At 36.6% G+C, this 26,513-nt stretch overlaps 1 protein-coding gene across 1 annotated transcript; it reads right to left on the bottom strand.

Moving 5' to 3' along the window:
* Nucleotides 1–24,490: 24,490 nt before the first annotated feature.
* On the bottom strand, nucleotides 24,491–26,005 carry LOC6643632 (protein snail). Its single transcript, XM_002066326.2, has one exon. It carries the CDS (start codon nucleotides 25,975–25,977, stop codon nucleotides 24,751–24,753), a length of 1,227 nt encoding a protein of 408 aa, XP_002066362.1. The 5' UTR covers nucleotides 25,978–26,005; the 3' UTR covers nucleotides 24,491–24,750.
* Nucleotides 26,006–26,513: the final 508 nt, after the last annotated feature.

Below are 26,513 nucleotides of genomic sequence, written 5' to 3'. Positions count from 1 at the left end.
CGAGAAGAAAATATTCATTGCGATTATGCGGGGAGGCAGATCGAACACATCATCATGCTCATTGGATCGATCGGTTTGTCTGTTTGCAGCTAACAAAACATCTGAGAAAGATAACATAATATTTGGTTTTTGGGTTGGGGGTCTTTGGAGACATGTAAGAACATTCTTAGGGATTGATTTTGTAAATACATATAAATATATATATATAGTTGATTCTTAAATTCAAAGCAATGTGGGGGATAGGTGAACAAGTTTAATGTGCTTGAACTTTGGTATTCGGTTTATGGCTTTCATTCAACATTTTGATGAATGGCAGATGGCAAAAGGTAAATCAGAATATAGTTTATCAAATTCAAAGTTTTATCCGAAAAATATGTAAATATTTTAAATCAAATTTCAACGGATCAAATAGAAAAAGTTTAAAAAGTGTTAAGTGAATTGACAAAAATTAAACATTTCTAATGAAAGATTGAAAAGTATGAAATTGAAGCTGAAACTTCTTTGGTTACATGGTTACAAAAAATAAAAAAGTACAAATTAAATGTAATCTTTGCCAAAGACGATTTTTAACAAATCAATGTACTTGGATTTGCTTTGAAGTTTACTAATTTTTAACATATTAAAAACGTATACCTTGTTTCAATATAATGACTGTATATGGATGACTAAGTATACAAAGATGTTTTTTCTTAGATGGCCTCGATTATTTTGAAAGCATTGCGGTAAATTTCGTTTTGGAAAGGGTATCCCTTTCTTTTGCATCACTTCCGCTCTGTGTGTTCTTAATGCCCCCAACCACTGACAGGCTCATTTGTTGCTAGTGAGCCTTGTCTTAAGATTTCAGTTTTGAGTTCTCTGGTTCCATTTCAGAAATCCCCGGGAACATCTAATGATTGCTTCTAACAAGTGTTTCAGGGGGGGACTGGGAAATGACAATAGCTTTCAAATGTTTCTAATTAAAAAAAAAAAAGAAACCAACAAAAAATACAAAACGAAAACAAAGCAAGACATAGAACTTGAGGCAAGGGCCAAGCTATATATAGAATTCAGCTGCCTGCCTATGCCATACATATCTTATGCTTATATATAGATAAATTGATCTTTACCTAGTTCCCTTTCTCAAAAATGTAATCATAAGCAGCCTTTGCCGATGATTTAGTATGACTCTAGGCTATGCCACGTGTGTCTACTTTACCTCCTCCTTTGCTTCATCCTCTACCGTTGCTGGCGGCATCCTTTAAAGCTGATTTTTCACACGATTCGGTGGATTCAACACAATATACCTCAGTTTTGGGGACATTTTGTGGTAGTTTGAGAATGGTGGAGGAGGAGGATGAGATGGGGCCATTACATTATATTCAGGTCTCATTATATCATTCTCCTACCACTAACCCAATTGCATTTCGACTAGTTAATTCTGTTTGCTTTGGCTGGCGCCCTTTCCAAATAAACCAAACTAACCAATCAACCCCTTTGGTACCATTTTTCAACTCGTGGACATAATTACCCCCTTGCCCCAGCCCCTTGGCCCTTGCTCTAGCCCTTAGCCATACAGTTAATTGCCTAGACAAGAGGAAACAAAGGGTTTAATTTCGTCTCGCCACCCATTTGGCAGCAAGCGGGTTCTAATTTTGTTGATTTTTAGCAACTTTATTGACGTTTAACACGTTGACTGAGTGAAGTGGAATGCAGGGCAGTGCAATGCATTGGAGTGCTTTGTTGTTAAAGGGGTGGCTGGTGGTGGTGGGGGTTCAGTTGAGGGTAGAGTGCTTCGAGTTCATTGTGTTTTTATAAATGAGTTAACAACAGATGTTTACATCATTTTTTATGGCACTAATAAACAAAAATGACAAATTTACAGAATTCAAAATGGAAAATTCAAATACATATCTAAATTCGAATAAGACAAAAACATATACATGTATGGTTATACTTGGCCTAAGTTAATCTGTAGTTCATATGAGAACAATGTTATTCTCAATCTTATCTTAATCAGACTCCATATATGTACATCTATGTTATGTTTATCTATAAAACTGTTGTTCTTGAGTTCAAAGCCCTACGTAGGTGTGGTTTTGCCCCGATGAAGCAATGCTAAAAAGGTTGTTTTGTCGGGGATAATATAATATTTTCCATATACATATGTCTATTACTAAAGTTTATTTATTGTGAATTTTATTAAATAAATAAAAAGTTTATTATTAATCAAGACTAGACTAACATTGAATATGTGAAGTGGCATTCTAAAAAAGTATTTCTGTTCCTCATAAATTTACTGAATTATTATTAAAACGCAGTCCTCGGTAGATGAGTTGTCTAAGTGGCCCAGTCATTTAGTCAACTGAACAACGAGGATCCGGTTTCGAATCCCAGGCTAGTGCATGGATGTAGTTTTCGTCTAAGCCGAAGGCCTTAGTTGCCAGTGCTTGTAAAATATAGTTAGGTTGATAGTTTACAACTATATCCTATACTTTAATAACAACAATATTATTAAAACACGGCATCAGATTTAATTGTTTGAAGAAATGCTTGACTGATGAATTCTAGGAAAGGACTTTGGTTTTTAATAAAATTTATTTTCATTTATAAATTGCTTCAATTGACTTATTTTAAATCCTTGAATATTCGATGACCTCAAAAGTTTGTTTGTAAAATTACCACACTTAATTGCTGTCTGCACAATTTAGTAAAAAAAAAACCAAACAAATGCATAAAATATCTTACTTTCGAAACATTTGTATGAATTTGTACAAAACAAATAAACTTTTATTGGGCCCCCAGGAGTAGTTTTAACCTTGTCAATTGATCATCCATTATCTTCGATCCAATCAATTTTCTTGTTGATTTTTCTGCTGTAAGCTACTTTTTAAATACCAAAAACCTTGAACTTTTTATTCACCTTTTTATTTTTTGTTGTTTGTAGTTTTTTATACAAAATTTATATTTAGAGTTGCAAATTGCAGACACCACAACTAACTAAATAAATTAATATAATAAAACAACAAAAAAAATCAAAAAGTTTTTGCTGTAAAATATCTGTAATCAATGTGAATGAAATTGCAGCTGGCCAAAAAAAAAAAAAATGTTTAAACAACTTCATCTTAACAATGGACTAATGAGTCACGTAGGATCGCAGAGAATCGGAGAGGGGTGTTGCTCCATTGGATTGAAGAGGAAACCGTAGAGAGGGGCAATTGGCTAATAAAACCATCAAAAACATTAAATGTTGTGGGTGCCATTCATTTGATTGAACTTTGACATCAGGCCGCCAGTTACCGCAGCAGATGCAAAAATATAGTCAGACAGTCTGTGAATGACCACAAAAATCATAATAATAATAATAATAATAGTAATGCAAAAGATGCTGCCAACGAGTTGAGAGAGATAAGTATGAAAAGCGCTTTGGAAAATTACCTAAATCCAGTTTTACTTTGGTTTATATACAATTACACCCTGTAATTGTAACAGCAAAAAGTATATTGATTATGGGGAATAGAAAAACCTTGAATACCTTGAATATCGAAGCAATTTCTGCCTATTTACTCAGATGAGTAAGTATCCGTATCGAAGATATGGACTATAAATGTTTGTTACGAAACTACAAATGAACTAAACATTGTTTACCAGAATGTAGTTCCGATTATGTTACTTAAGTAAAAAGTATTCCAAACTACAAGCAGTGCACTCCTTGGAAACTTATTAATTAAAGGGTAAACTTTTCATATTGTATTGAAGAAAAGAAAGTGACGATCGGAATACGCTAACTATATTGTATTTCATAAGAAATTCTGATGATCACTTTCTTTTCTTCCTTGCGATTTGCAGTGGGTACTGCAAAGTCGATGTCACTTACTTAAAGTGTTTAATATTTTTCTCTTATTGTCTGACAAGGTCTGCACGTGCTTGGCCATTGTTTTTTCTTTTCGTAGTGTAGACTCTGTTGCGTCATCGTCATCGTCTTTGTTGTCGTCGTCGTCAAATCAATAAGTATTTCCCCCCAAAAATAAACTTGCTATCTAAGTCGAATCTGTTTAAATAAAACCAAGTTAAATTATAATTGTGTGGCCACCAATTCAATTTCATTTATAGTTGAAGTTGCCCTCCGGGTTAGGTGCCACAGCGACTGTCGCTTTGATCGGCTTGAGTTGGCATTGTTTTAGTTTTTTTTTTTTGTTTTAACGGTCTTTTTTAGTTTTGTCTTTTGACTTGAGCTAAGAGAGATCATTATTATTTGGCCGTTGGCGCCGCCAGCAACTGGCCACGTCCTTCGAGTGGGTGGTTTAACTTATTTTTCTGTTATTTGATTTAAAATATAATTTTCTATAATCTGGCTACCAGGTCTCGAATTAAATGCACGTTTTAGTTTAGTTTTGTTTTGTTCTTTTTCGACTAAATGCTATCGATTATTGTGTATTTGGCTTTTGTGCATTTTTAATTGCTACCAGAACGTGAGAAAAAAAAATAGAATCTAGAATCAAAATCAGATTTTCAATTGATACAACATTTTTGTGAAATAATTTGGCAAGAAACTTACTTCACTCTGTTTTCTACACCGGAAACTCATTGTGGAACATTAATTATGTCTCTAATTTAACGGCATGTTAGCTTTAAGACCAGACCCAGAGAGAGACCCTCTAAGAACTTAAGACCATGGGCTTTTGTTGCATTCAACAAGAAGTTAAATGCCTATACATACATACATATATCGCTCATTGAGCGTAACAAAGGTGCACCTTCAATGAAGCCTAACCAAATAAGGCAAAACCTGTGACAGCTTTGGGGTGTGCTCAACTCCTTCCAGCCCATACCATGCACTCCGCCTCACTGTGAAGATGATGATGATGATGATGTGAAGGAACATGAAGAGGTAGAAGAAGGAGCAGCACCCATTTTACCTGCCCCACAATACGACGACTGACTCGGCTCGATTCTCTGTTTGGGTGACTAAACACTTGTTTCGCTTCAATAACGCACCCGATCGCCGCATGCGTCGCCGCTGTCATCTTTCGAAACACTGAACAAGGCAAACACAAACAAAACCCAGGGAACACTACGGGGACGGGTGAGTGTAGGGAGGTCGCCGAAAACAACAACGTTGACAGCGCAAGCCAAATACAAATTTGAGTTTTTTTTTTTTTTTAAGGCGATGTCCGGTGTTCGTTCAATATGTTGACTTAAGGTGGTATACCGATCGGTTGGAGGGAAGATGATCGCTGAGCCATAACGGTGACCCAAGTGGTAGAATTGCTCTCCTTTTTTTTTTTGCTTCTTACATTTTGTGGGTTGGGTGTGTGTGTGTGTGTAATTTCTTGATTTGCTTCGAAAATTATGGTAAATTAAAAAATGTTTTATTTATGAGTAAGAAAATCATAAAGGCAAGAGCACAGTAAGTCAAACAAGCCAGATACGAGTTGAGTTTTTAAAGGTGTGGTCACAAAATTGTTATAATTGTGCTTTTTTCTTATATGATATGTATGCAAAACGGAACGGAACGGAACGTAATCAACGAGACCCAGCCAGAAAGTCAATCAAATGTGACACAAGTTTAGCCAGCGAGTCAGTCAGTCAGCCTAACCAACTAGTTAACATTTAGCTACTTGTATTCTATTTCTCTCTGCTACTCGATCATATGGACTAGACTGAAAAAAAGAGAAAAAAACAACTTTCCCAAAAACATTTAATGACAATTTGTATCGTAATTGAAATCGAAATGCCGTGAATAAATGCCGCTTTGTACTAAAACTTCCCCCCTTCCTCAAACCTCATCTTCAGTCCTCAACCCCGCAAAACATGCAGCAGCATATCGGTTTGAGACAGAGACGACTCAGCAACAAGGAACACCTTTATTTTATATATCTTTCCTCTTTTTCTGTTGTTGTAGTTGCATTTAAACCAGTTGCTGCCACAGGTGCCACATCCCATATTCAGATACAGGAGTGGGCCAGGCGAAAGCTCAGCTCAACTCAACTTAACTCAACTCAACTCAATTGCAGTCCAGACCCAGACTTGGGCAACTTTTTGTTTAATTTTTTTATTTTGCTTCAATATGTAATCCATTTTAATGCCAACACCATTACGAACAGTAGCCTCAGTGTCACATTTAGTTGACCAAAAAAGAAAAACCCAACTAAATGAAATGAACTTTTTATTTCATTTAGTTTTGATGTAGTTTGCTTTTTTAGTTTGCTTGAAAACTTTGGAAAAAATGTTGAAAAAAAAATTATTCGTTATCCACAATCGTTTCCTTTATCCCCGACGGAACTACTTTTTAGTATTGCTTCATCAGGGGGAAACTCGACCTACGTCGGGGTTCGAACTCGAGAACAACAGAATTGTAGATTTAGTAGGTCTCCACTGAGCCACCGACTAGGTGAGAATATGTTTAAATGTTATATGAAACTTCCAGAAGAATTAAATAAGTTTATCAAAGGGGATATTAGGTTAAGCTTTTGGCTGCTGTTATATAACTAGTGCAGTAAGAAATTAAGCGAAAGATGTTAGCTAGTGGATAGTAAAATGTCATTAATTAGATAATTTCAATTAATATAAGAGAGTATTTGGCAGTCATGTTATTTCGGTTACTCTGTTAAAATTCATGAACTCAAAATCAAGCGCTGATAGCAAGGCAGACGCACAACAACTTCAAGACGATTCTGGCCAAAAAGTCGACCTTTATACTGGCGACAATTGATTAGCAGAGCAAAAAGGCGCGAGCATTGGGCTAATGAACCCAAAGATTGCGATTTAAAATAAGGTAGACCCAATGGAGCTCAGGTGTGTGTGGGGGGCGCCAATTAATGGGGATAACTGGTTTTGTAGGGCGCATCCTTTTTTTTTTGTGTGTGGCAAGTGTGTATTAATCACACTCTCACAGCAAGGGAGAGATTCCTTTCAATGAAGTCACTTGGTCACTTATACAATTTATCAAACGAAAGAGGAGAAAAAGCAAAAAAAAAAAAACAAAAAAAAAAACATAAATAGTGGTGTGGGGGTAGAGGGTACGCAAGGGTTGAGGAAAGAAAATGCCATAACGAACCTTAGCCTACTTAAAGTAAGCAAAATGTAAACCCGCTGGTTAGTTCCCACAATTATCTAGTGAGCGGCAAACAAACACAAGGTGCATCTCATCTACCTCCTCAACCTGGCCAATTGGCAAAGCTAAATTATAATGCATTATTTCATAACTCCCGCAAGGGAAACTTGTTTGAACTGAGTCAGAGTCAGAGTTACAGTCGGAGGCAGAGTCAGAGTCAGGAACCAGACAGATTCCAGCAACAATTTGCCGCCCTAAAGCGAAGACAAGATTGTTAGACAATCAAACTTCAACGAACTTTGTTTGTCTCTGGCCTAGATCGGCGAGAAATCCCCTTGGTTTTTGTATACACTTTAAAGGGTATACTAGGAGGATTGAACCATTTTTTTAGGGGTTACATTTTTTATTTGCTTTCTCAGCGAATTATTTAAAAGAAAACATAGGATTAGCTTTGTAATAGGGTTTAGGGTTCAGTTTAGGGTATCTCTGAGTCGATATAGTTTTATTTAAAATTAGGAATTTTTTCCTTCTTCTTTCTCGTCCTGACTTTATCTTCTCTTCTGGCGGTTTAATTTGATTATGTTTCTTTTTTTTTGTTTGTCTCGTTTTTTGCATTGATTAACTGCCGCCTGACATGACAGCTCAATTCTCCCTCCATGATTATCGATTGCGCAACTATTCTGCATCGCGAGATCTTCAGGAGATATTTGGACAAACAAAAAATCACAAATTGTTGGCCCTTTTGGCTACTCTTTTTTAGGTTTATTTTTTTTTTTAGTTTTTTTTGCTGTTGTCCGTTGTCTTGTCTATAGCGTAATCGCCCTTAATCCATCAATAAAACGGGGCCATCACGATCAATGATTGTAGGAGACACGGGGAGAAAATGAAACTTTGCAGCAGTTGCCACCGTTGCATCGACAACGTTCAAATTTGCCAATTGGCAATTGAGGTAGAGGCATTTTGCCTCACACAATCAATCTCTATTTTTTTTTTCTTTGTGTATTTTCGGCAGTTTTGTTGTGAAAATATTTGACTTGTTTCTGTTATTCATTAAATGCATTTATTAGGAGCTTAACAAACAAAGGATCATTGGACTGCCAGATCACGGGATCGTTCGATCGATCAAGTGCCCTAAAACCTTTCACTAATGACTTTGATTATGCAGTTTGCCTGCTTCAAACGAGGTAAATTGTTTGTGACAGTCTAGGAGGAAAATGTAATTGGTTTGTGATTCCTTCAATTAATATTTGTCAATATGCAAGAATTGAAACAAATTGTTAAAAGTGAATTTGTAAATGGTACGTTAACTTATAATCTAAACGATTTAATTAAACTTTTGTAATGGTCAATATTTTGACGATTTTTAGGATTAATATTTGTCAACATTTTAGGCAAATTAGTGTGCCTTAGTCTTACATTCTAAATAATGAAAATAAAACGAAGATTTTACTGTAATATTTGTATAATATTTAACAAAAACTAATGTTTCTTTTCTGCTTTTCTAACACTACTTTACTTTTTTATTGTTAATCAGAATACTTTTGCAATACTACCATAAATATTAAATTAGTTTTTTCAATAATTAACATATTTCAAACGTATTTCTATTATAATTATTAACTAACTCAATCTGCTACAATTTATTTTGAGAGCTATACAACATCGCCAGTGTCATCATTTATTCATAAAATTAAACAGCACTGTAACAATTTAACCATTAGATAGTTTTACAACACTCACATGACACTACTCGGCAATGGGCAATTACTTGTTTTATATTTTTGGCGCCACAGTGTAAGTTGAGGACTTATCCAGCTATCAGTATAAGCACCTTTTCAAGCATTCTTTTGAAATATTAAATGGCCTTTATCCCATTTTTATATTGTGTTACGCAATACCTTTCAATTCTATCCTTCAATCCATTTTTTCTCCTTTTTACAATTTAACACAACAAAAACACAACTGCTTGGATAACAAATGTGTCCCATTCACTTTTTGTTGTCCAGTTGAGATTTCTGCTATAAAGAAACAAATTAACTGATGATCAGTGCCAATGGAATGCAACCATGTAAATTACACGACCAACTCTTGAGCCAACATTCCCCGATTCCTTCAATTCCACTACCAATTCCATTTCCAATTCGAACACCAACAATCTTGGCCAATCCTTAGCGAAATCAAAGCCAAGTTGGCCATAATTTTACCTACATATTGAATGTGTTCAGCGCTTGAATCGTGTCGTGATTACAGGTTGTTTCGAATGCCAAAGATGCAGGAGGAGATGGATGATGGAGGTGGAGGTGGAGGTGGATATGGATGTAGTAGAGGATTGTCTCTTCTCTCACTATGCCAATGTGTTGTCGTTTTTAAGCGATGAATTAAGCGATATTTGCAATTAATAACTGTCATGCTTTTGGGAAATCTGTTCAATAATAAACAAAAAAATTTGTTTAACGAATCAAAGACGGTTGGATGAGGATGAGGATGAAGAGGACTGTCCTGCTGGAGAGATGTAGATGATTTTGGGTTGGGTCTCCCTCGCTCTTACTTCCTTGACAACGATGAAAACGACGATGATGATGATGGCCTCAAAGTGATTTCGCAATGCTGTGGCGACTTTCGTGTTAATGGCATGCAGCTCAAGAAGGCAATGTGGCAATGCCATTGATTTCACTTCGATTGCCCCATAAAATACTTTGAAGTGCAGCAGCTTCAACTCCAGGTCGAGTTCCTCTTGTGTAGACCGACCAAACAGAGAGCAGCCACGTGCTGCCATGCGACTAGCCAAGGCGGCAAAAGTTATTGACTGATTATGAGATTTGGCACGCCAAGTCAGTCGCCCTCCAAGAGAATGTGTCGGTAGATTATGTTTTGAAAGTGCCGGACAGCAGCAGCAGCAGTAACAGCGCCATGGAGTTGATTTCTTTATGAATTCATTAAACTTTAAATTGGTTTTAAATTGGCCTCCGCCCCAGTCAGTTACTCCTTCCTCCTTCTGCTTTTATGATCACCATTCGGCAAAGTGTGTGATTGTGTGGAATTTGGCACGACCTGCTTGGCACAATTATCTGCCATCTCTTCATTCTTCCTACGTTGCGACGTGTGAGTATGTGTGTCTGTTTGTGTGTGGGCCATTCTGGACGAAGTCAAGAAGCATCCAATACCCAGCAGCCTGTGGGCCAATAATATTAATAACACGCACTTTGTGTGCTGTCTTTTTGTTTTGGGACAGCTGGATTGCCCGCTGGCAGCATCCTCCATCCTCTCCAACCTCTTCTTTTGTTTGTTTTCATTAAGAAAAATATTGCAGCGTCAACATGAAATCAATACCAAGGCAGAGGCCGAGGCCAAGGCGAAAAACACCCGCACAATATCAAGAAAAAGGTGCTTTAGAGATGACAGCGTGACTGAATCATCATCATGTTAAGGATTCCATTCTCTAGAGTCTAGACACCAACTTTTCCAGTCCGGTGTTGGTGAAGATAAATATGAAAAATTTAAAGTATTCAAGACATTTAAAACAAAATTTATATCTCTTTTTAACATAGAATTCTAATTTTAAAAATTCAGGTATATTTATCGTGGCACATTTTTCGATAACTCTAAATCAATAATTGTCTTTATTATTGATGAGTCACGATCTCATCTCTAAATCTGTACGCACGCCTTTTGTTTCTACAGTTTCTTTAGTTCAGTTATTGTTGGCTGGCTGCCTTTCTGATGGGGGTGACTGATTGTGATTGTGATTGTGTGGCCTGCGTCCTCGTCCTCGTTCTCGTCCTGGACATGGACATGGACATGTGCAATGTGCCGTTTGTCAGTGGCGCATAAAAGAAAGGAGTTCGCCTCGTGTCTGTTTTGTGCGTGTGTGAGTGTGTGTGTGTGTGTGTGCATTTTTCTGCTGGTGGTGCCTGATGCCTGCCGCCTGCGCCTACTTCTTCTCCTTCTTCTAAAGAAATCTGATACTTGGGCTCCCAGAGCTCTCTCAGTTCAGAGTCAGTAATTGCGCAGATGCATTGGGCTTGATGGTCCGTTTGGCTGGTTGGCTTGGCTTCGCCTGGTGGATGGATGTAGGCAAAAGGTGTCACTTGAGTTGCTGTTACTTTGTCGTGTTGTTGTTGTTGTTGTTTCTGTTGATGTCGTGCCGCCCAGCTATTTTTGACTAACGAGCAAAATGAAGGCACAAGTTGGACACGCGTATGTGATTTGAGATGGCTTAACGTAGAAATAGTGAAAGAGCAAAAGAGAAAGACATAGAAAAAGAGACAGAGAGAGAGTCCCCTTTCACACCTGTTTTTGTAGGAGTCTAGGAAATACATTTCGGAAGTAAATCTCATTTTGAAGGGTTGGTTTTTGGGACAGCTGTATGTATATCTTCTATTTTTAAAATCATATTGCAATAACCAGGCACATTGAACTCTCTAACTTTAAGGACCTTTATCTTTATTGATAGTGTACAATTATTTTGTTCCATGTCAAATTAAGCAAAATAGAGATTTTTGAAATATATATACATATGTAGATATGATGCATAAGAGAGGAAAATAAATCATTATTATATTCGAGTATTCAACTCAAATTTTTGCATTAATCTTATATCTAAGGGCATATGTCCATACATATCTAATAAACTATATCGGATGGGGTTTCTATATAACTACTATGTTTTGTCAATCATTTTGTCTTGGTTCTAATAAAAATATCGTTATCTAGAAGATAACTTCTTGCAAATTTACATAAAAGCTACTGTGAGAGAACTCGCTTGAATTTGAAAGGTTTTTTTCTGATTCCTATGAAATATTATTAGATCAAAGAAAAAGTTCGAAAAATAGAAGAAAGTATTCTAATTAAATTCAATTACTGAAGTGGCGATATATCGTTAATATGGTAGATCGGGAAATCTTAGACTATATACTATGTGATGGGTAACTAAAATTCGATTATATAATCTTTATATATATATATATAATCCTGAAAATTTAGCATATCCCATTCTTTAGTATTGAAGCTAAAAGATTTTCAGGTTCAAGTTGGCAAGTCGCTGTGTAATGATTTCATTGACCACACGAGTTAATCGATTCGAGACAAATTGATATCCATAACAACATCAACAAAACTCGCTTAAGCCGCAGATAAAGATAGAAAATAAAGTAAAAACTACATTTGACCAATTGATAAATAAGAAAGAAAAACGAACACATAAAATGTTTATCGGTTTTAAATGCAAACCGAACCGAAAAAAGGTGTTTGCACATGTCCAAGCAAATATAGAAAAAAAAAAGAAACCAATTTGAGGCGCCAGAGAGGTGGAGGTGAAGGAACGTGCTCTCAGGATAATGCAAATAAATTCACTGGCCAAACAAATTGCCATTGAGACCACAGAGACCACTGGGACCAGAGGAGACCAAGAGACCCGACCCGGCCACATGGAAAAATCAAGATAAACGCTTTAATTGAGATTAAATTCATAATTACGATCACACGGGCGACACTTTTATGGTGTTCTTTAATTAAAGTTTGCTGTGCCGTTTGCAGTTTGGCCCAAAGTGGCCAGACAAGAAATTTGAAACGGGCTTAGACGTAAGAGCCCCCTGGCTGCTGGCCTTCTCCTCCTCCTCTTCACCATTCCCATTCCCCGGCCACCTTCCCCTTGTCATTCCTTAGGTGTTGAGTAATTTTTTGTTGTTGGTTGGTTTTTTTTTCTTTTGCTGCTGCTGATTGAAATCGCAAATGCTGATCACATAAATTGCCAGATTTTGTTCGCTTTACATGACATGAGAGTTCGTTCCTTACCTCATATTGCAGCCAACGCATAATTGCATTGTAGCTGGTGTGTAATTGAAATTAATATGAATGACTGAGCCTGAAAATTTAACAGCCCCCCCGACCACCTTCCAACCAAGAGAAAAAAGAAGGCCAGAATGAACATAGTCATCGAGTGCTAATTAAGCAATTTAAGCGGATTGAATTTTGTTTAAAGTTTTTTTTTTTCTTTACTCGAAGACTTGATTTATGTGTCTATGTAGAAGAGAGGAACAAAAAAAGAGGGAGGTTTGATAGAAGAGTTTAGAGATTTTACATTAGCATAAACATCTGTTTGTGTGTGATCCTCTTCACATATTTAACTCCCATTACCTATCCCTCAATAAATGGAAATGGTTTCCCACACACCCAGTAAACGGACAATCGATAAACGAAGATGATCGGTTTGTTTTGATAAGACCTGGCAATGGAATATCAGTAGGAAACTTTAGACGAATGCTAAGACATCAAAGTACCCTGTATTAATTAAAAACTAAACTTTAACTTTGATTTTGGTAAGACAAAACTATACGAAAAATAAAGTAGAAGATATTTTGTCTATTGAAAACTTCTGTGTTGATATCTTAGATTTAAAGACCCATATAAGAGATTATTATTAACTTCAAGGCCGTTGAATACTCTTGGTATATTTAAATTTATATAATAGTTTAGAACATCAACTTAGCTATCAACGTAGCTTTTAAATCAACCAAATTATTTCCTACTTGTATACATGTCAACTTTAGCATACTTTTAGGGGTTACCCATAACCCAATAACCATTTGGGCCTACCAGGTGTCTTTCGAATGCTTTTAATACTAATACTTTTACCTAAATACCATTCTAAAATTATATTATTATCAACTTTAACAAACTCTTTACACCCTTTACTATAGGGTATCGAAATTGTGAAGTTCTTTCTAGCATAGGTAGCTGTGCGCCTTCAAAGCTCAATTAAAACGACATCTCGGCGCCTTACTTAGATCAAAATTAGAGGCAATCAATAGATAAGGCATTAAAAAGCAATTATAACGACAAATCTGTAAACATACGGCACATAGATCCATTCGACTTTAATTTTTAATGGCCTGCGGACTTAACGCAACGCAACAGCATTTAGAAGGCAATAAAAATCATCATCATTGTCATCGTCATCGCGATTGGGCAGAGGCGCCGCGACGCGTCGCAGCCGCAGCAACCGCCTCTGTTTGTTGTACAAGATTCGAAAAGGAAGATTCAAGTTAGAGTTGCATTAACATAAAAATGTCATAAGGTTTGTGCTCCCATAATGTATCGATCGGGCAAGGAAAAAAGGAAAATAAGCATAAAAGAGGCCACACAGCTGCCATTTTGCAATTGAAAACTGAAAACGGAAAACATGGAAGATCATCTCTAGTAGTGTGATGCTGATGCCAATGGTGAGATCATGCGTAGGCATTTTTGGGGAAAACTGACAATATAAATTGTCAAAGAAAGTGATCGTAAATCTTTGCAAGGAGATCATTTTATGGGTGAGGCCAAATATTTTATGCCCATGAAAATGAAATTAAAAAAAAGTGAAGCAATTAATGAAGAAAACGTAAAATGATAATACATGAAAATGACTTTCCCATTTCACTTATTCGCAAGGTCTTTGAGGAGTATTTTCTTTATATTATTAAAGAATTGGATATTTTATTTTAATATTCAAAATCAAATTATATTGTTCGTTCGCACCTAAACCGTTATCTAATTAAGTCGAATATCAACTTATTTTATAGAATCAAAAAAACTTTTTAAAACTTCTATGTTAGCTTTAAAAAGTGTAGCAAAAACTTTTATGCTAAGTTTAAAAGGTTTTAATTTTTTTAATGCTTAAATATATAAATTTGAAATATGTATTTACCTATTATTAATATTATTTTTTTAGAAGCGCTAGCAACTAAGGCCTTCCGCTCAGAAGGGACTCGGGTCCTCGTTGTTGAATTGTCTAGGCCATTTAGACAAATCATCATAATCTCAAATCATGTGTTTCTTTTGAAAAATAAAACCATGTTTGGAAGGCATTTTGAAAAACATATTACATATAATCTTTACTCCTTTGAAAACAATTATAACCAATTTTTAAGACATTTTGACTTCTATTATGATTTATTTTTTTAAAGTTTTTTTTGTTGTTTTAAATGCAATTTTTCCATATCTTATACTATCTTCATGCCATTTCACTTCTTAGCTACCGGACTGCATTGGGCAAGAGTCTGCTTCCCACTCTTGGGTTTACTCTGTCTACAAACTGACATTTCCTAGTTTATTGTGGTCGGTCAAAAGTCTTCCTGGAATTAAGTTACAGCAAGTGCAGCAGTCTAAGGCATTAGCTCTCTTTTTCTGCGTTTTGTGTGTCTTTCGACCCGAAGTCATAATGCAACATGACATGCGCCGCATGTGCAACAAATAACAAAAAAAGAAAAACAAATGATTGGCGAGAGGGAGAAGGTGGGGAGGATGTGAATGAAAAGAAAACGCCAGGCAAATGTTGCAAATATGAGTTCATTATTTAAAAATGTTGACCAAAAAACAAATTGACAAGTAAACGGTGTACGCGAGGTGGGGCAAAAAAGAAGGGGGCCGCAATGCGTTGGCCTAGGTGGAGTTGGAGTTTTGCCCGCTTGGAGTTGGGTTCCCTGGTAATTTTTTTTTTTTATTTTTTCTTCTGCTCCAATAGTTTGTTATGCACATGCAAGGCGGCGGCTCCTTCGACGACGAAGAGCAACAGAAAAAAAAAAGAAAAACGAAACATCAAACGATTTAATGCCGCCACGCACCACCAGCATCACCACCGCCACCACTAACTCCTCCAACTTTGGTGGCTTGATCTTTTGGCTTCGTTCACTTCCCACTTGTTTGGCCAAGGCACAGAATTCTTGGCCAAGTCTTGTTAACGCGTTTAGGCTTGCGCCTCGCCTGCTGCGTGCTGTTTGTGTTTGCCGTTGTTGTTGTTGTTGTTGTTACTGTTGTTGTTGTTGCTGTTGTCGTTGTCGTTGTTAATGATGCCTTATAATGCCAGTGAGCCTGATTTGCCACAATTTATTATGAAAAATCATCATAATCTTTGGCCAAATGGCGATGAACCCACAAGACGCATTTGTCTTAAGGCGGCGCCTTATCTTAGAGAGCGAAAAACCAAAAAGAAATAATAATACTAAATAAAGTTTACTAATGCGAACTAGTAATACCGTGTATAAAGCTACTAGGGGGGGTTTAGCTCTTTATAATAATCTTGAATAATCTGTCGATAAACCTGTCAGTTGAGTACAACAAAAGATCATGACCATGACTATTTTGTCCGAAAAACTCAACTAGTCAGTCAGCTTTTGGGGGATATGCTATGATATTAACTAAGATCAATTGACTAAGTTTCTAGACCTATTGGTTGCATCCTTAGGACTATTATATACCTATTAACCCTTTGTATGTAGGGTAAAAAACGAGCCTCAACTTGGCCAAAGCGGCCATCCGTCAGCGTCCAATGCGTCGATAGCTGGTTAATGTGGTTTGTTGTTGTTGTTGTCGCTATTTTTTTGGTCTGGCACGAAGCTTTTTGTAACATGAGCCCAAGACGAAGACCTCTGAAGTCAAGTCTCTCAACCTCAACTCAACTGAGTAAAAAGCACCGAGCGTGTCATATTGGCGTTTCCTCTTTTGGCGGCTATGTCCACGCCTACGAGATGACTCTTTGGCTCTTAGAAAATCATTTTCAAATTGATTTTTCCTGTCACAAATTGCACAGAGAGAGAGAGAGAGAGAGAGAGAGGGAAACACACAATGAGAGAGTTTGGTTCCTCCTGTCGCAAAATGTTACTAATAGTTAAAAATTACAATACCAATAATCATCCTTTTTCTCCTCCCACTTTTAAGAGACTGCCCCTCAGATGATTAATGATCTCAAGTTGTGTAGAGTCCAAAAAAAAAACCCATTGAATGCATATATCCGAACGTTAAGGCTATTGATCATACATATATTATGTTTAAGTTGGCATATAACTAATCAAACTCAAATGGAGAGCAAAAATTCAAGTGAAATTTCTTTGGTTTTTTTGGCGAAAGTTTGTCCAGCCAACAAACGAAAACTCTGGATAATAGATCATTTGAGTTTGCCATTGAGAGAATTTTAGAAAATTTATCTTGATACAAACATTTTTGTAACTATTCAAATTTAACTTTACTTTGATTACAAGTAGCGGCATTCATAAAACTTTTTCTACCGTGCATAATATTAAGTTTTTTCTATGGGGTCGGAACAATGCGTTACAAACATCTAACGAATTTTATAATACCCTCTGCAAGGATATAATGAAAATAACCAAAAAAAAAAAGTCTGATTTAGAGTGTATTTGTGCTATAGAGAATAAAATTTGTTCAAATATATTAGTCAGGGGTGATGGAAAATAATTTTAACAATTTATTAAATTTTAAGAAAATTTATTGCTATAAACTTTAGTAATGTGAAAAAAATTGTTAGAAATAAAGACAATTCACTAAAATGATTCAACATTTTCCAGATTATGGATAACTAATTTGTAATTATATGTAAATTAATTACTCACTGCAAATTGTTTTAATTCTTTAATTTCGATTTTTTAATAAACTGATTCATTTCTTAAATATTCTGAATTCTATAAGGTTGAACCCAACCCAATAATATTTTCACCTTCAACTTCAATAAGACTTTTATTTTTTCACACTTTCAATCCAAAAATCAAAGATCAGACATAATCCCAGGGGCAAATCTACTTGCATAAAGACCATTTATTTAAGATGATATTATCTCAGATATATTGACTGTCATAGGCAATATTTCAGTTATTATGAGGTGAAATAAAAAATAAAGAAATCAGCGCCCTCAATTCAATATGTAGGCGTTATTGGCAGGGGGCGTGTCATATTGTGTGTAATCGTGTGTGTGTGTGTGTGTGTGTGTGCATTGTCAATTGAGTTTTAAGTTTAGAGAGAGAAAGAGGCTTGGCCGCCACTTGTTTTGCATCAATTTGAATTTTAATTGAATTGGCACACGAAACGAAACTCTGGCGCCAAGTTCTACTCTGAATCTTAGATATATATATATATACGTGATGTAAGTGTAGGTGGATATATATCAGAAGTAAAGAATATACAACAACAACAACTTGAGTTCCGTTTTCCATTGACCTTTACGGCAAAATGCAAATGATTAATTGTGGTCAGAACTGCTATTGGTAGAGAGGGGTAGTGTGAGTGAAGAGAAACAAACGACACACCCAATAAATTCAAAGGAATTCACAATCCTTTTTTCACTTTTTTCCAACGAACATGAAACATAAGGGTCGCCGTCGTCGTCAGGATAATGAACCCCATTCTGACAATACTGACCAGAAAGTGAAGCGAATGAATTCATTAGGGAAAACTACAAGAAATTTTTGAAAACGAATTGAAATTAAATGAAAAAAGGTAACCACCAAACCAAACCCATATACATTTTTGACCAACTGTTGTTTTGGATGATGGAAAAACTGAGCACACGAATGGCTCGCGGCCAGCCTCGAGTTTGAAGCGTGTCGTGTTAATTGCCACTAACTAAGAGGAGAAAAACTTCATACACACACAAACACACACACACACACAGATAGATAAAGTAGAAGGGGATCAACAGAGGGTTAACCTTCTGATATCGCCGGTTTTTATTTGGTATTGCCATATGGTGTCCTGCCCACTCGACAGGAGAGAAGATGTATCTATTTTCGTAAATTAATTACAAAACTGACCAAAATTTGATCATTTGCCGACAGAGTGGCAGAGAGCAAAGATCAGAGTGCAGTCAGCAGTTAGCAGTCTGGTTGGTAGTCAATGGATAACCTTAAGATACCGACGTCCCAACACCTGATGTTTGATTTTCGAAAATTTACGGTTTCACTTTCAAGCAGGAATCAAAACAGGTAGAGATGATCGAACCTTTTTTCGAGTCTAAACAGTTGTTTCAAGAAAAGATAAATTTAATTGCTGCTCGTTTTCAGTTAAAGATATGTTTGTTATTTCAAGAGAGTGAGTGATAGGGGGAGAGAGACGGTGTTAGTTTTATTTGGTGTCCATTTCTGCAGCTCATAAAAAATCCTCAACGGAAACGGAAGAAAGTCTTTCTTTCTTTTCATCTCATAAATATTTCAATAGCTTTATCGTGTGGCTGGGCTACTACGTCATCGATGTCATCAACTCACTCAAATTGATGGAGAAGTATAGACATAGATGGGCAATCGTACGATTTGCATAGCAACGGGTTCCATTGGGAGGTCCAACGGTTATTTAGTGAAGCATCTTCGGGATTTGAATTTAATGCTTGCCACATGTGATCTACAGTTTAACACGTGAACGAGCACATCGCTTGCAACATTTGTTCATTCAGCATATATTTTCATAGCAATTCACGGAATGAACAAGTAAGATCTATTTGAATAAAAATAGTTAGATGTATGCATATATATAAATGCCCTTCTTCATATACAAAAAAAATACGTTATAGCCTGCAAAAAGGAATAAACTTACATATACCAATTGAATATATTTTGGGGAGTAGCAAAATAACAGAAAAAATTAAATTTGCCTCCTCAATCAGAGAAAAAACCACCAAAAATCCAGCAAGACACTTTAATTGTAACCAAAAAAATGCAATTTGAATTGGAATTGGCATTTAATAGGTTATTTTCCTTTGAGTTCTGACACATTTTAAAGATAAATGTAAGTGACAAACTTGTTTTAATCGCTGTATCAACCCAGTTGATAATTATTAGCGGAATTTATTTTTAATTTGGTTAGGACAAAAAGTTTTTCTCCCAGAACACTTGTGTTTGACATAGTTTAAGATGTTTGTTTTTTAGGTGTTGAATCATATTGCAAATCAGTTTATATTAATTCAGAACTTAAGGAACATACTAGACTGATTAAAATATACAAAAACCCAAAAACGACACCTAAATGTGATTGTGTATGCTATTTAGAACAAGATTTTATATTTTAAGATTTTGTGATGAACGTCTACATATGTCTCCGTTTTGATCATGATTAAGGTACTCAATCAATAATTATTTGTATATTTGTGCTTGCCCAAGTTTGTTATCACTTATGTATTAGTCAAAGGGTTTTTAAAAAAGTCCTAATGTTATTGGACTAAAATTTCTTTCATCTCTTCACATGGTGAGGTAGTTTGGTTCATGCTTTCTCTCTCGCAATTTTAAGGCTTTATCGATATATCTTTTGCAAACTAATATATAGCAGCAACTCATCTGTGGCAAATGTGTAGAGCATATGGATTACCCATTAGACCGCAAACTTTCAAATCAGAAGTAGGCCTATGAGAAAAGCTCGAAAGAAAGTACCGTCTCTCCCATACATAAATCATTTTTTCAACTGTAGATTGTTTCAATTGCCATCCATGGGTAAGCTCTCGCCCCCGCCTCTAAATATACATATATATGGATAGCTATTTTTGGATATCGCTGGGCACTTTTCTGTTTTGTTTTTTTTTTGCCCCTTGGTTGTTGTAAATATTTTGTAAATGCTACCGCATTGATTTGCGTGCGATGTGTGTCAAGTAAATGCAAGCAAAGGAGAAAAAAAAAACAACCTAAAGAAAATGGAATCAATTTGCCTGCAAAATTATATTGAATCGGATATTGGGGATGGGAAGGGGGAAGAAAGACAATTTAACAGTGATCGAGAGAGAAGAGTGTTGATGCTACTTTCTACCTCTTCAGTGGACTGTACCTTTATGTAATATTTATTAAAGTGAGTTGGAAATTCAAATTGTATTTTTTTGACAATGAGCAGGAAGTGATGAAGCAGCGACAAAGACGCAGACGCAGACACAGACATAGATGACCACGGATGAGTGGAGCCTAATTAGAGTGACTTACTGACTGACTGATATGTCATTGTAGAAGTATGAAGACGAAATCATAACCACAATTAACCGTTTCGTTTTGGCAATCGTGGTGAAGGAAAACCACAGGAACAACAGCAGAGAAGAACTGCAATGGCAACAACGACGACATGTCAAGAGGTATAACCACCCATCGATAGACAAGTAAAACAAAAACAACAAAAATAGTCTCTCTAACATAGCGAAACGACAAGTAACAACATTTATCAACGCTTTAAGATCTACACGAACTCTTAAGGAGAATGCTGCGGAGAAGAAGGTGGATTGGTTGGTGCTTGGTGATCATCAAGTTGAGTCTCTCGAAAACTTAGCGACAACTAACGCCACGATGTTTCTTTCATTCTACTTCTATACTTACTATGATGTGCCTGGTCATGTAACTCAAAACTCTCAGCCTAGAATCTGTTGGATGTGGATGTGGATGAGATCTTGGCTTGGTTTTACAGTTAAGGTCGCTGATCGCTGACAGGTTGCCACACGATCATTTTGCATAGAGAGAGAGAGACAGCACTGAGGATGGAATGGAGATGGACAGTTGTCGTGCCCAAACAGATTTTTCTTACTTCTTTTTCTATCTTTTTTATTTTTATTTACCTTACCTTTTTGTTTTGATTTATGTTAAATGTCTTTTGGCAAAGTCGACGTCGTAGTCGTCATGTGTGCTCTACTCTATTTTTTTATTTTTTTTGAGCACTAAACGATTAAGCAATATGTGTGGTACATAGACATACACCCGCTATCTTGCATGGCAAATCTCTCTCTCTCACTCTCTCTCTATCTATTTATCTCAGATTTACCTCAGTTGGTCTGTCTGCAGCACTTACGAAATCCTGAAATCCGAAAATCGAAACCAAGATTAATGTTGATGCTTTTTCAATTACAACTGCATACAAATTTGGAGTAAAATTCGTAATCGGTTGTAATCTCAAACGTCCTAAACGACGACGGTACCAACAACAGGCACAAATAGCAACAACAACATCCACGATTCCAACGACGTCTCCAAAGACGACGACGACGACTAAGATGGTGACTGCCTAAGTGGCTAGTGTTGCTGCTGCAGAAGTTAAGCCTGCTACTCTGAGGAGCACTTGGTATTGGATTTCCAAATGTTTGTTTTGCATGAGCTTTTTTCTTTTTTTTTTTTTGGTTTGTTTGTTGTGTGACATGCGCCGCTTGCTGATTGCCTCGGCCGCCTTGAGTGACAAAGTGCACCGTGGTGTTTCCTGGTGACAAAAGCTACAAAGTTTTCTGCGGTATCTTAAAATTTCGCTCAAAGGAACCACAGTGATATGAAAGATCTTTGAGAAAATTTCTAGCCTTTTTATAGTGTTAAAAGACCAATTGACGGGAATCCTTTTGGAAGTAGATTTGGAATTTTTTGCGGCTCACTCGTTGTAAAAAGTAAGTTCTAAAAATGTAGCTTCTGTCAATCTAGTTTTAGTTGTAATATATATTAACTATAAACATCCACGTGCTAAATAAAAAAGGCAGATATTTTGTCGTCACTAAAGCGAATTTTACTCTAATTCAAATCTTACTTAATTCTCTAATACGAGTACCTTAGAAAACTTTAAATTATGGGATTCAAAGCACATGTTAGGCGGCCCATATATGAGGTAAATTATTTGTTAAAATTAATCCTATTCATTTAATTAACTATTTACTATGTAGTCTACTTGATAATTATTTTGAATTAAAATAAAATTAAATTAATTGTTTTTATCATATACACCAAAACCACGGTAAATAGTTTCCTTTTGTCGTTTTGCTGTCGGCAATTACAAATGCTAAGACTTGTATCATGATCAGCTATCGCCATCGATTTGTATGGAAAGCAATAGCATTTGGAATTCGAAACGCAAATCGTTTGGCATCTCGTTGACTCTTTTCGATGCATTCAGTGCATTCAGTTCATTGCGAGCTTTTAGCATTTTGTCAATTGCAATTTGTTATCTCCACTAATGGGATGAGTCTGTCCTACGGTCAATCAAAAAGGATTTAAATCTAGTCCTGACTTTATGTGGTTGCAAAACCAAACGAAATCTTTGGCAAAAGAGATGCCGCCGCTTCTGTTGAAAAGAATGAAGAATACAAAGGGTCGGTAAGATCAGAGAAGAGTGAGTAGTGAGTAGACTAGGTCACTGGGTAGACTTTCTGACGACATTGTATTGTGACTTTTATTCAGTTTCAAACAAAAAAAAAAAAAAAGTAGAAATTTTCAAAGTAGAAAAGGTAGCAAGGTGTTTTTCCACTTTTCATTTTGCAAAATGCTCTCATTTTTGCTGCTTAAAAACTATGCGGTCTTTTATTGTTACAGTGTGCCTATGTAGGTGGTTGTTGTGGCCTAAAGGTGTTTCAGAAATCTCACTAATCGATGTCCTTTACTTTTTAAGAAATATTACGTGACTGAGCTATGGGTAAATATAATAAGTGCTTAGGTACCTGTCTAGTCTAGGGTCGCAAGCAAAACCTGAACCAACTCATCCCGAAATGAAAGATAAAGATAAACTCCAATCAATGACCTACAAAAACTCAACTCAATCATCAGCGCCGTCTGCTGTTAGTTAAACAAATTTGTATCCTGTCGTCGATAAGCAGCCGTTTGTCGTCCTTGTCGTCTCGTCTACGTTTATCACCTGCACTGTTTTGGATCCTTTCAGCAAATATGTTTGGCAAAGGATTGTGCCACAATAAAGGGGCAGGATACAAAATCTCTACAACTCTGTCATCTGCAGCTAATTAAATATTTACATTGACAAAAGGTGCAAAATACAATCCATTCGATATGGTTTGATGAAATATTATTGCTAAAGGGGGGCGGATCCTCGAAAATGGAAAGTGTTTTGAATGAAATGACAATTTTCGTTTTTTTTCCCGAGTTTCCGAAAGGTGTTTTGTCCCATTTGTTGAAAAATTTGATCTCTCTTCTTTTTTGAAGGCAGGAAGGGCAGAGAAGGAAGTTGTCATAGGAAAAGGAGTTTATATTGTTTCCGGTTTCTGAAACTACATTTTTCTCTCTCAATCTTTTTATCCGTTTCTAAGACCATTTAATGCAACCAAAAAGTGGCTACTAAATCTTAAAAATATAAAGATGAATTTGAGAAATCATCTCATATTGGTTTAGTTTTGTTTAAAAATTAAAATTGTTGAAGTAGAAGTGAAATCCATATGATCAGTCTATAGAATATATTAATAACTATAATAAAATAATTTATTAGCATTTAATCAACTTGATAAAATCATTTAGAAGTATTCCACTTGGAATCCTTGAAAAGGTCTTAATAATTTATCCATCTACCTAGTGAAATCGTAAATTTTATCTCAAGCGATCATTACAAATATTTATCTTGCATTTTGTGTCCATAATACTCATCTGGCTAGACAATATACTAACTTCATTGTACCTTGTTTAAGAATTTGTAGCCATTGTGTAAACACAAAATCCACTTAGCTTAGAGGACCTTAAGTATTTTTGAATTCGTATTCCTTTAGATTGTTCAGATGGCTCCCCCGTTTTCCTTCCAATTGTAAATGGTTTTAAAATTATGTTTCAATAGTTTTGTATAATATTTTATTTGTATAAAAAATATATTTATTGTAATACTTATGTGAACTATAACTAACAAAACTCTTAACAACAACTTAATTATTACTTTTGTACTAGAAAATAAGTTAAGAGATTGAGAGAGCGATATCATTGTGGATAAATGTTTATAAATTATATGAATATTTAAATTTGGTCAAATGCTGTGTGGATGATTAGAGGAAATATACATGAACTCTTAAAATATATTAAAAATTACACAAATAAATTAGCACCAAAACCGAATCGACTTATGGATAATTACAGGCGAGGAGGGAGGGTTTGAGTTTTTGGGGGCAAATGATTTTCTAGATATTGTCGTCTGTCCTGCGGAATGTAGTAGTGGCTGATATATATTAGCTCAGAGAAGAACGTCAACGTTATTCACACAATGGTTATGGTACAATTGGAGCTGGTGTGCTTATTGAGCAGTGACATTCTTGAGAAAGATTTGTGACAAACTTGGCAGGCATATTTTTTCACTTCGACATGAGTCTGCTGATGAGCACGCAAATTCGAGCGATCAGCAAATGAGCGTGGACAATCGGGGCACTGGAACGGCTTCTCTCCAGTATGGGTGCGAATGTGTCCTTGAAGTAGCCATGGTCGAGAGAAGGCCTTGCCGCAAATGGGGCACTTACAGGGCAGAGTGTGGGTGCGTATGTGCATCTTGAGGGCTCCAATTGAGGTGTAGAGCTTACCGCATTCCTCACACGAATGTGTCTTCTTCTCCTGATTGCATTCCGCTGCCGGGCAATGGAATTGCCGATGCTTCGACAGGCCCATCGAGGTTGAGTACATTTTTTGGCACTTATCACATTTGTAGCGATAGTTTTTCGCTATGTTATGATGAGATGCTGATGATGATGATGAGTGTGTGGAGTTGATGGTGATACCGTTGGACTTAATGCTGCTGGAGTTGCTAATGTGGCTGTTGTTGCTGCTGTTAGTCCTCGCCTCATCGAAGAGGTGGAATAAAGCTGGCAATGGTATATCATTACGCACTGAGAGATCCTCGGGTTCCGATAGACAAATATCGGAGCCAGGACTCGATGGCGGTGTCATCATTGATTGCTGATAGTTGTAGATCGAACGTGGTGATCCACTGCAGCTGCTGCTGCCACTACTGATGCTGGATGCTGGTGATGGAAATGCTGAGCTACTCAAATGTGGCTGATAGTTGCTCCATAGGGCTGAGATCGGATTGCAACCGGCTGCCATCACGAAGGCAGACTGATAGGGATTATCACTGGGGCTCGAATTGCTGGTGCTGGTGTTGCTATTGGTGGTATAGCCCATAGTTGCTGCTGTCATGCCCCTTAAGTGTATATCCATGGGGGGTGATAGCAAAGCCGAGCTAAATGGCATCTCCTCGGGAGTTTTGGATAGATTTAATACATATTCCCGCTTGCTGGGTATCACATAATCCTCTTCAAAGTTGGCTTTACGTTTCAATGATAGATCCTGAGGCTGCAATTCCTCTGCAATCTCGACTTTTTCACATACCAAGGCACCTTTAGTTAGAGCCAAGGCTTCAGTTTGTTCTGCCTCTTCGTTGACAAAAACTATGGGACGTTTCTTCAGGGGGCAGCTCTTATAATTGGCAGCCATGATTGTATATTTTTGTTGTTTTAATTTTTCGGTTTTCAAAATATCCCGTTTTTCTAAAGATCGATTCGAAACGATCGGCACGAGACGACAAGAACGACGAGTATATTTGTATATATATATTGGAGTTGATAGTGTTGCTTACTCAACGAACGCTGAGATGTGTGTGACAGGTCGTAGTTTCAGGGCACTCGCTTTTATACCATTTTTTCGGTGGTGGTTTTTGGTTCTTCTTCACTACATTTCACAGGCACGCACACATAAACAAAAACACACACACACACACACGAATGGGAAAAGTATGTGAGCTGAGGTGCGCACGTGTGCCTGGTGTACGGTATACCTAACACTACCACCAACACAAAACATTTTCCCATACCCTTATTGCTCTGCACGCGGCGTGTTTCCCATTCGTTTAAAGGGCTCTACCTGCCCTCGTTTATACCCGCGCTCTCTCTCTCTCTCTCTTTGTTGCCATCCTCTCTCTCTCACTTTCTGTCTGTATTTTGTTAAGCATCCAACGCAGGCGCTTACCCTCC

This window comes from Drosophila willistoni, assembly GCF_018902025.1.
Source record: "Drosophila willistoni isolate 14030-0811.24 chromosome 2R unlocalized genomic scaffold, UCI_dwil_1.1 Seg200, whole genome shotgun sequence".
Lineage (NCBI taxonomy): Eukaryota > Metazoa > Arthropoda > Insecta > Diptera > Drosophilidae > Drosophila > Drosophila willistoni.
Note: the sequence above shows the minus strand (reverse complement) of the source record. Positions and strands in the feature narration are given on the sequence as shown.

Excerpts from the sequence above, each read along its gene's own strand:
- LOC6643632 (XM_002066326.2), bottom strand. The coding sequence starts at position 25,977 with ATGGCTGCCAATTATAAGAGCTGCCCCCTGAAGAAACGTCCCATAGTT.